At 37.7% G+C, this 13,552-nt stretch overlaps 1 protein-coding gene across 5 annotated transcripts in view; it reads left to right on the top strand.

Moving 5' to 3' along the window:
• mRNA-cap (RNA guanylyltransferase and 5'-phosphatase mRNA capping enzyme) overlaps nucleotides 1–13,552 on the top strand; it is a 548,400-nt gene that overhangs the window by 400,735 nt on the left and 134,113 nt on the right. For all 5 annotated transcript variants that reach the window (XM_090376079.1, XM_090376080.1, XM_090376082.1 and 2 more), the window contains one exon: nucleotides 9,621–9,692. In XM_090376079.1, the coding sequence (XP_090232205.1) occupies nucleotides 9,621–9,692 (72 nt within the window). The remainder of the gene's footprint in view (nucleotides 1–9,620; nucleotides 9,693–13,552) is intronic.

Consider the following 13,552-nt stretch of genomic DNA (forward strand, 5'->3'; position numbering starts at 1 on the left):
CTACGAAGAGCAATGTCCATTGATGACCACTCTGTCTTCTTCCACTCAACCATCCCTTTATCCATAGCAGCAATTTGCCTCCAGTGCCACACTGCTCCAATTTGTGCAGCAGTCTTCCATGTGCAACAGTATCAACAGCCTTTCTAAGATCCAAATATATGATATCAAAATTATTCTTTGCATCCAGTTCTTTTGTGACCACATCATAGTATCCAATCAAATTGGTCAGACAAGACTTCCCTTTAACAAACCCATGCTGTGTTTGGGCTATAACTGAAGTCTTGTCTAGATGATCCTGCAGAGCTTCTTTAACCAGTGCCTCCATTAATTTCCCTGGAACAGAAGTTAAACTCACAGGTCTCTACTTACCTGTGTCTCCCTTTGATCCTCCTTTGCGGATTGGGGTCACATTTGCACATCTCCATTCCATGGGTACTTCCCCTGAGTCCAACGAAGCTCTCATAATTATGGCCAAGGGTTTGCTTACTTCCTTTGCCGCCTCCTTTATTATAACTGGATAGATTCCATCCACCCAGATGCCTTTCTTGTGTTTATCTACAACAATTTCTCCTCCACTTTACTCTCAGTTATTACAAGATTATCTAGCTTACTGCCAGAGTTGAATACACCTCTGGCATTCCACTCCCTGAATAACTCCTCATGTGTGAATGTTGATGCAAAATATTCATTTAGTTTGTTAGCTACCTGAGCAGGATCATCAACAGTTGACCCATCAATATCAAGTGGACCAATCTGATTCATCCCCTTCCTTCTAGAGTTTACATAAGTAAAGAACTCTTTGCTGTTTTTCTTTGCATCCTTTGCCAAATTTTTCTCGTAATCTGCCTTCGCCTGCCTAACCTCCTTTGTAACTTGGTTACAGATCAGCTTATATCTAACATAGGCTTCTGTGTCACATGTTAAGTTATATGTATCCCATGCATTTTTCTTCTCTGTCGTATGTCTAATTAGTTCATCTGACATCCATTTAGGCCTAAATCTTGAACAATATTTCTTTGAATGCTTCCCATTTTGAATTTGCTGTTGGTAACATGGTAGTTACCAACCATTTTAAGAAGAATATAGAGATATTTGAACGAGTACAGAGAAGGGCAATAAGATTAGTGAATGGAACATAGGGTTGCTCTTACGAAGAAAGGCTTAAGTTTTGCATCACAAAGGAACATTCGGTTCCTCTGTGACCACATCATAGTAACCAATCAGATTGGTCAGAGAAGACATCCCTTTAACAAACTCATGCTGTGTCTTAACTATTACTGCAGACTTGTTTAGATGGTCCTGCAATGCTTCTTTAACCAGTGATTCCATTATTTTCCCCTGAAAGCAAGTTGGGTAGTTACCTCTTGATCTGGTTATCAGCAGTGATCATTCGCATATTAAGAATTTGCATATAAAGGAACCACTAGGTGGCAGTGATCACAGTGTACTGATGTGGGATTTACTTAAAGTTATAATTACCATCAGGGGTATAGGAAAGGGTTTTTGCTTCCATAAAGGTGAGTACAGTGGGATCAACTGACGATGTTACCAACAGTAAATTCTAAGTGGGAAGCATTCAAGGAATGAATCGTGGAATCTACTAAATGTTTCATACCTATTAAGAAATATTGTTCAAGGTTTAGGCCTAAATGGTTATCAAATGAACTAATGAGGCTCGTGACAGAGAAGAAAAATGCATTGGATGCATATAAATTATCAAATAACTTAGAAGCCTATGGCAGATATAAGCTAGTCTGTAATCAGGTCAGAAAGTAGGTTAGGCAGGTGAAGGCAGATTATGAGAAATCTTTGGCAAAATATTCTAAGAAAAGCAGCAAGGATTTCTTTTCTTATATAAATGCTAAAAAGAAGGGGATGAATCTGATTGGTCCACTTAATAACGATGGTTCGACTGTTGATGATCCTGCTCAGAGAGCAAACAAACTGAATGAGTATTTTACATGTTCATTCACACATGAGGAGTTATTAAGGTTTGAAAATGGCAGAAGGTTATCAAATTGTAGCAGGGTGCTTAATGATTTTGCAATAACTGAGAGCAAAGTGGAGGAGAAATCATTGAAGTTAAACAAGAAAGGCACCTGGGGTGGATGGGATATATCCAGTTATATTAAAGGAGGCGGAAAAGCAGCTAAACAAACCATTCCCCATAATTATGATAGCATCCTTGGACTCAGGGGAGGTCTCCACGGACTGGAGATGTGCAAATGTATATCCAATTCACAAAGGGGGATCGAAGGGTGACACGAGTAATTACAGACCAGTTAGTTTAACTTCTGTTCCGGGTAAAATAATGGATTCGCTGGTTAAAGATGCATTGCAGGATCATCTAGACAAGACCGCAGCAGTAATTCAGACACAGCATGGGTTTGTTAACGGAAAGTCTTGTCTGACAAATTTGATAGGATATTATGATGTGGTTACAAAGGAACTGAATGCAAAAAATAATTTTTATATCATATTTTGGATTTCAGATAAGCTTTTGACACTGTTGTGCATGGAAGACTATTGTACAAATTGGAGCAGAATGGTATTAAGGGTAACTTGTTACAATGGATAAAAGGATGGTTGAGTGGGAGAAGACAGTGGGTGGTAATGAATGGGTGCTGCTCTTCGTGGACTAATGTTATTAGTGGAGTCCCACAAGGTTCGGTGTTGGGTCCACTCTTGTTTTGTATATTTATCAATGATATTGATTAAGGTATATCAGGCTTAGTGTCGAAGTTTGCAGATGATGCAAAGTTTGGCAGGGTTGTTAATGACAATAATGGCAGTGTGCTACTGCAACAGGATCTAGAAAATTCGGGCAGATTAGCTAAGAAGTGGCAAATGAAGTTTAACCTTGACAAATGCAAAGTACTGGATGTGGGTAGAAGTAACCCCAGAGAAACATACCAACTGTGTGGTACTACACTTAAGGTGGTAGAAAATGAAAAAGACCTGGGAGTAATTGTGTAGTCAGATATGAAATTTTCTGAGCAATGCAGACAAGCTGCCAGGGCAGGTCATGGGGGTTTTGTCAATGATATATAGGAATTTTGCTAGCAGGGAAAAGGTGATTGTCCCTCTGTATAAGGCAATGGTCAGGCCACGCCTTGAGTACTGCGTACAGGTTTGTAGTCCTCATTTTAGGAAGGATGTAGATTTGCTTGAGCATGTACAGAGAAGTGAACAAGATTGGTGAGGGGAATGAAGGTATCCTCTTGCCAAGAGAGGCTTAAGTTCTGCAAATTGCAGTGGCTGGAGACTAGGCACCTGCGCGGTGATCTGTTTGAGGTGTAATAAGGCCTTGAATGGGTTGAGCACACTGAATTCTGATGGGATCCTTCCATTTGTTCAGATTACGAACCCAATGGGGCATAAATTCAATTTAACAAAAGACAGATGTAGAACAGATGTGCAGAAATTTGCCTTTAGCCAGTGGGTGGTTAATTGATGGAACAAACTTGTATAACTGAACAGGCATTTGGAGGGAATGCTGTGATTTTTTTTTTTTTTTGGCTGATGCTGCATAAGCTCATATACTTGCTTTCTTGCATCACGTTACTACTACTACATAATCAGTTGGTTCTGCCTTGTAGAATTTAAATACTGTCTCAGACCACTGTAGTCACCTTTATGAAAACAAAAACCCTTCATTTTACCCTTGATGGTAGTTACCTCTTTGAGTAAATCCCACATCAGCATACTGTGCTCACTGCCACCTAGTGGTTCCTTTATCTGCAGATTCTTAATGCATGAAGAATCATTATTGATAATCAGATCAAGAGTATTACTCCCTCTAGTTGCCTCCCGAACATGCTGCTGTAGAAAACAATCATCCAATAAATCCACAAAAGCCTTGCTAGTGTGTGAGTGACCAACCCACAAATTCCGGTCAATATCTGGGAAATTAAAATCCCCCATTACAAGACACTCTAATTGACTGATCCATTCTATTAGTCTGTGTATCCCCCCAAGCTAGCAGTTTTCCGACCCACCTAACTCTTTGTGGACTAATGTTATTAATGGAGTTCCCCACGGTTCGGTGTGGGTCCCATTGTTGTTTTGTATATTTATCAATGATATTGGTGAAGGTATATTAGGTTTAATGTCCAAGTTTGCAGATGATAGAAAGGTTGGCATGGTTTTTAACGACAGTAAAGACAATATGCTACTGCAACTGGATTTAGATAAGTTGGGCAAATGGGGTGAAAAGTGGCAACTAAAGTTTAACGTTGACAAATGCAAAGTACTGCATATGGGTAGCAATAACCGAAGAAAAACCTACCAACTGTGTGGTACTACACTCAGGGAGGTGGAAAGTGAAAAAGATCTGGGGGTCAGTGTGCAGTCAAATATGAAGTTTGCTGAGCAGTACAGAGGAATTGCCAGGGCAGGTCATAGAGTCTTGTCAATATAGAATTTTGCTAGCAGGGACAGGGAGGTGATTATCCCATTATACAAGGCAGTGGTCAGGCTGCACCTAGAGTACTGTGTACAGGTCTGGAGGCCTCATTTTAGGAAGGATGTAGAGTTTGTAGAATGAGTACAAAGAATGGCAACAAGATTGGTGAAGGATAACAAAGGGGTGCTCTTACCAAGAAAGGCTTACTAATAAGTTCTGCAAATTGCAGTGCCTGGAGAGTAGTCACCTGTGAGGTGATCTGATTGAGGTGTATAAGGCCTTGAATGGGATGAGCAAGCTGAATGCTGGTGTGATTCTTCCTCCTGCTCAGATTAAGAACCTGAGGGGGCACAGGTTCAAATTAATCAAAGACAGTTGTAGAATAGATTTGCCGAAAACTTTTTTTAGCCAGCGGGTAGTTGATAGTGGAACAGACTTCCATCTTTTGTTGCGGAGGTTGATAACCTAAATAAATTTAAGGTTGAGCTGGACAAGCATTTGGAACCAATGGAGGGGTGAGGTGGGATGTTTTTTTTTTTTTTTTTTGTTTTGGCTGATGCTGCAAAAGCTTGCTTTTCGTATTGTGTGCCTCTCCTAATGCTCATGCTAATTTGAAAATGTGGGTTGGTGATTTGTTATTTGGTTTTTAGGAGCATTAGCAACTAAGGCCATATTGCTCCGGGAATATGTGGTGGTCATTCGCTGACCTTTCCATATTTGGTGGTGATGGGCTTGAACCCCGGTCTAATCAAGAAACGTGTGCTATGCACTGCTGCTCCTTCCCACCTGGCTACGGAGGCGCGTGTGTTGGTGAGAGCCTACTACTGTTCAGAGAATGACTTGACATAAAACAATACACACATTAAATAACCTAGATTTGGTGTAAACAGTTTGTTTTATGTGATATGAGACTGGTTATATATCCTTAACCTAATTAACTAAATTGCTTACACACTGAATTGCAACTAAATACCAATAAATGCAAATTTAAGTAAGTTGGACTATTATTATGCATTTATTTCAGCATTATCTTGGTAAAGGTCATAGTTTATATACACACATCTGGGGTTATGTTACATTGTTCGTCTCACGCCTTAGCCTAGAGGCCCTTGGAATACCAACGACCTCTAGTTACTGTCCAGACTAATTGGTGGTGGAGGTATGTGGAACTATAGCAGGGCCAATCCTAGACTTGCCTGAGCTTTCTAGGGAAGGCTCTTAAAAAATTTTCTTTTTATTAGAAAGGTGCACAGGAAAATCGTTTGAGGGAAGAGGAAAGAGGGAAATTACAGTGACAACCATAGTGAAGGCAGCCACCTGAAGTGTCTGGTCAGGGTCAAGTGAAGATAAGGGCATAGTTTTGGGGGTATGGCACCATCGGTGGTTTCCCACAACTGTGCCATCGGTAGTCTTGTGTAGTATAGTGTGTTGTTGTTCTGGCTACTTGGCCACAGGGACCCTAGTGGGACTCCATATTACCTACTACCACCATGGTTGCCTGAGCTTCCTGGTGGAGACCAAGTTAAAAAAAAAAAAAAAAAGTGAGATTAAGGGAGACAACCTTAGAGGAGAAGCAAAAGTGGGAAGTTAGTAGGGAGGACAGAGAAATAAGGTGCCATCCTTATGAGGGATTAAAAGGGTTAGATCTCTTTGCGCTGAGAGGCCCAGTCAAACCCAGGAAAAGCAGACGGCATGCAGTGCAAGGGTGCCCTGCAAAGTAGAGTGCCAGAATGGCATCCCACACCTGAGAGACAGGTGTCAGCAGCACCTGACCCACTGGACAGTATACAATTGCATCTTTTGCAGTCTGTTGAAGACCAGTGAACCCTACCCTGAGCTGCAAGGTTCACAATCCTACCCTGGAGTAGCCAGGGTTGGAAATTCTTGTAGGAGACTAGTCCATTTGTTCAGAAGTCCATTTGAGCAGTTTCTTCCATAGTCGAGTCCAGTAGATAGAGGAGATAGATTGTAGTCTGACTTTGGGAATTTTCAGCTCAGAATTTGTTTGTTCAGTTCAATGGATGTCAAATTAGGGAGGTCACCTCTAATTAGAGTGCCTGTATTGGAATACTGATTGTGCAAATGCATTAAGTGCAGTATAGAGCTATTCTTCTTGCAAGAGGAGATTCCTGGTTTTGTGGGTTTTAATATATTTTAGTCATGAGTCTGGTGCGATATTCTTCATATTCATGACATGTATGCAATCTGTAACATGGCTCCAATTTTCAGGTTCATCACAAGTGCAGAGAGAGTTTTTTGTATTCCAGGGGTCATTGACTTCTGGTTAAACAGACCATGTCTCACCAACAGAAATGTTAATGGGTCATGGTTCAAAATTCCTTCCTAGGCCAGTGTTTCCTGGCCTAAAGCCAGGCACCACTGCAGGAAGGAATTTTTTGATGACACCTTTTGTAGTTTCATTCCAAGATTCCTGCCAAATGGCTTTCATCTCTCCACTATGCATCTTCTTTCCCTCTTCAGGTCATTCTTGAGGTGGTCAAATGAGGCCTCTTTCCTTAGTTGTTGAAAGAGACCTGATTTGACTACCTCAAGATATAGAGGCATGAAGCTGGCCAAGACCTGGAGAGCTGAGGTATAAATTGTATGGCAGGCTCTAATGACTGTAAGTTGTATAACACTTTGGATAGAGTCAAGATTTGACTTGTTATGCACCGAGGTGGCATTTGTGCACCAAGCTGCTGCTGCACTTTAGCAAAAAAGATAACTTAATAGGTGAGGGCCCAAGCCCTTCATTTGAGACCCCAATCCATCTGACTTATTCTAGGGCCGACCGGGCTAGCCATGTGAGTAAAGTGCCTGCCTAGCAACCCAAAGGTTGCAGGTTCGAATCCTGCCTCGGGCATGGATCAGAGTACTGCAAAAACCTTGGGAGGTGCATTATGGCCACAGAAGCCGATGCGCCAACAACTACCAAAAAAAAAAAACTTATTCTAGTTATCATAGCCATGTATTTTCTTATCTTTAAAGCCTGGTAATTACCAGGCCTGGATATTTTATTTCTGATGATAGTTTGGTTGTGGTATTTACAATCTCAATGGTTGGAGGTTGTTTCAGCTTTCAGTCTTCTCTCCAGCTATTGGAAGCCTGGGAGTGGTGGCCCAATATTGAAGCCACCTATTATTGGAAGAAAACCCACCTCAGTGCTCCTCCTGTCACAGACAACTTATGGTCCATTATTTTCTGATTGATTGTCCCTTACATTCAACCATCTGGTCAAACACTTTTCAGTCACTCTCCATGTTGAACATCTCACATGATTTAACTCACTTCTTAGGAAATTAAACAAATATAGAAGAACTTTTAATGTATTTAAAACATATTGGCCTGTACAGGAGCATATAATTTAACATCTCTAGCTATGCTGCATGTAAATAAATTATGAACAGACACAATTTGGCCTCAAGTAGCCTTGTGTCATTAAGCCCAATACCAACAACAACCCCTTCAAAGAAAGCCAAGTCAATCCTTCTGCTGGAAAGATGATGACATTGATTTTTTGAGATGGTGATGGAGTGTTGCTAATGATTACCTTTAGAGTGGACAGACAGTTACAGGGGCATATTATGCAAACCTTGAGAGGTGTTTGAATGAAAACATGAAAGACAAATACCAAGGAAAACTCAGCAGATGTCTTATTCCACCAGTACAATACCCCTGCTTATGAGTCTGTCGTTGCCATAGCTGCACTGCACGAGTGTGGCTTTAAAATTTTGGCCCACATAATCACCTGGTCTAGACTCATCAACCCTTCACCTATTTCCTAATTTGAAAAATTATCTGGCTGGTATCTGTTTTCCCACTGACAGTGACACCATTGCTGCAGTGATGTGTTCCTGGAGACCCAAGAGACAAAATTCTTCACAGCTGGAATCAGTCCATTGCATCATCAATGGCAAAAGTGCATTGGCTTCAAAGGGAACTATATTGAAAAGTAATATGTTCCCGGATTCCTTTAATAAACTCTTCATACTTAGGCCATGAACTTTTCAAATGCTCCTCATTATTTCATGTAAAGAGGAAGAGATAGATTGCTGTAAAGTGCTGAGGCAGATGGGTTCTTAACCCTTTTGTGAGTGCGATATCTGCAGATCGTTGTGTATGAGCTCTGGAGTGTCTATATACTTTTCAAAGGTGTTTCCACAGTATTAACAAGTTATATCTACATGTGCACAAATTGCCTTGAGATTCCAGGAATATGCTGCTATCTATTAATTGTGTTTGCAAGTAATAGTGCCTTTTCAAAAATTGGTATAGGAGGGTGCCGCCTTTCAGCAAAGTTCAGCACAATTGTAGACTTGTACAGGTCAAACTTGGACGAATTCCGTAGACATCAGATATAGAGGTTGATAAATGTGAATCCAGTGATACATATATAAATGAAGATGATATTACTGCATTTAAAAAAAGTAACAGGTTTTTAATTTTACAGTTTTTTTTTACCTTGATTTTATTTTTTATAATAATCCCACTCTAAGTGTTTAGCTATCAAGTCAATAGGAAAAAATTTAATTTAAAAGATTTGTATAATACAGTTTTTCAATTTTTAAACCAAATTCCCTGAATCCATTCAAGGAATTTGGAAGTGGTATAAAACTTGCCAGAAACTCACTTGCAAAAGTGTTAATACTTTTTTGATAACATTACATTCATGTGTATCAGGTACAATAGAATATGATGGCACACTAATCACTGACTTATGCCTCTGTCAGTGATCAGGTTGCCATTACAGAGTTGCACACATGCTGCTTGATCTAATAGTGTTTCCCAACTGTGGTCCACAGGACTTGACAATGAAACAGCTTTTTTTGAATTAGGCAAGAATCCTATTAACAGTGATGGGAGATACTGGTATGCCTATAACAACCTAATGTACACAACAGAAACATGTGTTAAGTACAAGTGCATATTACTGTATTTAAAAAATGATTATTAATAAATATATTTTCGGTTTGTGTAGCTAAATATTTTTTGTGGTCCATGATAATATAAAGTGGTCCTAGCTGAAAAAAAAGGTTGAGAAACACTGATATAATGCATGGGATGTTACAAATTATGACAAAATATCTGTAAATCACTGTTCTGTAGTTGCAGATTACTCAGACCTTCTGCAGTTGCCCAAAGTCTAAACAGAAAATTTATTTATTAAATGAAATTAAGAATGCATTAGTCTAAAATTCTTTTTCTTTTGTTTTAGGTTCTCGGAGAAAAGTTTGCACAGAGTGTGGGACATGATATAGATGGATTAATATTTCAGCCAATAACTGATGTAAGTTTATTGTAGTAATGTTATAGTAAGAACAGAAGGTTAAGTGATTAACCTTCGCTAAAATAGAAATAATCATTCTTTTTTTTTTTCTCTTTTTTTCTTTTTTTTTTAATAAGGAAATGTCTACCTTAAATGTGTAGAATATTAAATCATGGAATATTCAATTGGGTATAAATGCATTTTATTTCTTCCATTGATTGCCAGTTATTAAATGAAAGAGGAACAAGGTCAGTATGTCCTATGTTATTAATCAATTTTACGTTGGAGTTCTGATGTACTTTGGTGACGGGTTTAGAGCTCTCAGACTACGATACCAGGTACATTGGATTGCTAATGGGTTGCCTCTGATGGTAGAATTCATTTTGTTATTTTAATGTTCATTTCAATTCAAGTAGAGTGTTAGTGAAGAAATGTCCTACATGCATATATTGAGGTAATTCCTCTCGTTATTTTGAAAATTGATTACTAGTGTGAAATGAAATTGTTGTAATCATGGGAACAATTATTTATGCATTTCTGTTAGCAAAGGGTTTTAACCCTTCTGTGGGTTGCACCCTTAAATGAAAAATACAAATGCCACATGGTGTAAGTAGATAATTTTGTTTATTATAAAAAATTGATTTTTAGCCCTATTGTTGAATTTAAAATGATCATTTACTATTTTCTACATAATTTTTCTCCATTTTTCATTGTTTGAAATTTATTTTTACAGGAAGGAGGCATACAGCAATTTCTTTGAAATTGCTGTATGCCTTCCCCCATTTTTTTTATATCACCCTTCCCTTAATTTCTAGCTTTTTGCTTTTTCAATCAATAAACCCCTCCTCGGTGGTTATAAAAAGGGGGGGGGAGAACTTGGTGGCACAAAGAGCCAAGCTTACTATAAGATACAAATTACTTCACCCAGGCAGCCCAATGAAACATGAATGGAGCTATTCAGCATTGTTTATTGGTGCACATAAAAAGGTGGAAGTGGACAGAAAGAAAATTATTAAAATTAAGCAGTATAGGATACTGTAATTTGACTGTCTACTATATTTTCAAATCCATACTAACCATTAAAAACAAAAAAATATATATTAAAATTATTATTGGTCCAGAGAGTGGAAATATTAATTTCCACTTGCTGCACCAATAAACAGTGCTGAATAGCTGCATTCTTGTTTCATTGGGCTGCTTGGGTGAAGAAATTTACAATATATTTAACATAAGAAACAATTTATTTAACATAGTAAACTGCATCAGCAGTATCTTATAATTAGTTTGGCTCTTTGTGCCACCACTTTTGTTTGTTTGTTTTTTACTACCATGGAGGGAGTTTCAAGAATTAGAAAAGGGTTAAATGCTCTACTATAAAATAGTCAAATTGGTAGCAGTACAGATACAACTTTCTTTCACAGAATAACAACACCCATACAGACTATATACAAGCAACAGCAATAACTAGATATGCAATGTGTCAGGAGTTGAAGAAAAAACTGTGATTTTGCTTAATCACTTCCACTGCGTATGCATGATAAGGCAAAAAAAAAAAAAAAACCCTGAACTTAAACTGAAACACCGATTACAATAAACATGTTTTTTTCTCTATCTATTAATATGCTCTGATCAGGACTTCATAAAAGTGATAATATTACATGAAAGATAACATTATTCGTAATCGCAATAAGTGCTGTGAGCTTTCTTATACAGTGATAAATATAAACATTTTATACAAAGGTAGACTGGAGGATAATATGTTGCATTGATATAATGTTTATACATGTTGAAGTTGATTAGTCTCCTATATTTCAGCATAGAGAAATTTAAACTTTACCTTTTCTTCTTATATTACAGATCTGAACAAAATTAATGAAGGTTTGTTTTGAGGGAGTCATACAATCGAATGGTTTTGGCAGGGAAAAGCTTCATTAATCCAACTATGTTATGGAGTTACGAATGTATTGGTATCTGTCTGGCTCTGTGGTTGTGGAACTTATAGATTGCTCAATGATGGTTTCAATTTTGAGCCCATCAATTTGCCCTATGATGAATTTATAAAAAGTTGTAAGAATTTTCTCAATGAGCAGTTGGGTGAGTGGCTTCCATGAGAGCAGGCCTGAACCTGGATCATATCATAGTTTTGAATAGGTAGAATTCTTCAACTTAGCAACTTTGTTTTATGGTTTCAATCCCACATTTTTGAAGCTCTACCAGTGGATTGCCACCTTGGTTTTTTTTTTTTTTTTTTTTTAGCTTAAATATGAATGTATACATCCCTCCCTAGCTCTGAAGAACAGGTCTTTCTAATAGATTTCATTGCTTAGCTCATTCATAGTCTTAATTTGAAAATTAGCACTATTATTTTTGTTGATGTTAATCTTCCTTTGCCTTCCTATTATGAATTACATTCACAAGTGCTTCAAACATTTTAATGCTCTTAATTTATTCCAAGTTGTTAACATTCCTACCAAACTTGACCAGACTACTAATCTGTTATTCACAAATATTACCAACTACTCCTTCTGTACCTGAGAATCCCCCTTTGTCTCCAGCCATCTTCCCATCTCTTTGTCCTTACCTGTATTCAAAATACATGCAGGCAGTTCTCGCTTTACAAGTTCCCAGGTTTTAGTTTTTTCCCCCAAGTATCAAATATCAACAAAATCGAAAATATGAACATTAATTGCAAAAATGAATGTTAAAACATTCATAAATACTACATTTCAAACCATGCGTAGCTATACAGTACAGTGTACCCCACTTTACAATATTAATCAGTTCCAGAGACACCATCGTATTGTGAACCCAATAACACGTTGTTTTTTGGTAATTCGTTACAAGATCTTGGAAATTGAAATTTTAGATGTATAACTAAGCTAATTCGTTGTATAACTAATCTCTCTAAGATGTAATTTTTAAGGTCACAAGCATGACCTTAAGGCCATATAAAAGGTTGTGAGGTAAACTGTATTAGTTACCAATTCAAATCATTAAAATGTACTGCACTTTCATCGTTATCATATGTTCCGTTATAAGAATCAATTTTAAACGCCTTTGTGATATTTTTCTAAAGCATAATTTTGGAGGTCACGACCATAAAACAATAAAAACAATTTGCACTTTCCAGTTTATTGGGTTTTTCTGTTACTGCAAGCAGTTATAAATGGGTAGTAAATTCGATCTTATTGCATTTGTGATAATACCGATAGCTGAAATTGTGTGGTTTTTTACATTATTATGGTGAAATGTGTTTCCCCTTTACTGAAATCTTCAATCATATAAAAAACATAAATAAATTTTCAGAATCTTCTCTTCATTCCTTTTTTTAAGCTTCGTGAACTTGTTACTCCACGCGAATCGTGTTAGTTGCAATTTGTGTGTGCCGTTAAAAAATGCTTATGCATCCAATCATGAAATTTATAATTAAAAGAGAAGATTATCGTGGAAACAAACGCCTCTTGAAACATTTCTGAAGAAGAAGACTCCTTGTGCAGCAAACCAAGGAAACTGAGTACCGAACCAGTAATGAGTGATCAACGAGTGTGCATTTAGTCGATGGTGATGAAGTATAAACATTCTTTAACATTTGTAAGTCGTAAATAATTTCTCTATTATTATAATTTGCTTGATTTTACAGGCTACATTTTCATTTCTTTCAATAAATCAATCATTGTTTAAACATAAACTAATTAGTTAACTAATTTCATTGTTGAGAACGTAGCCCCTATTTTTAACCTTATGTCTATGGGATATAAATTCCCACTTTACGAGCGTGCACTAGGAATGAATTAACCCATAAAGTCTAGAACTACCTGTATTTCTTTTTTATCTCAAGCCAAGGTGCCTCGGTAGGCAAGAACAGCAGCAGTGCATAGCAC

This window comes from Mastigoproctus giganteus, chromosome 6 (assembly GCF_048544385.1).
Source record: "Mastigoproctus giganteus isolate SK-2022 chromosome 6, ASM4854438v1, whole genome shotgun sequence".
Lineage (NCBI taxonomy): Eukaryota > Metazoa > Arthropoda > Arachnida > Uropygi > Thelyphonidae > Mastigoproctus > Mastigoproctus giganteus.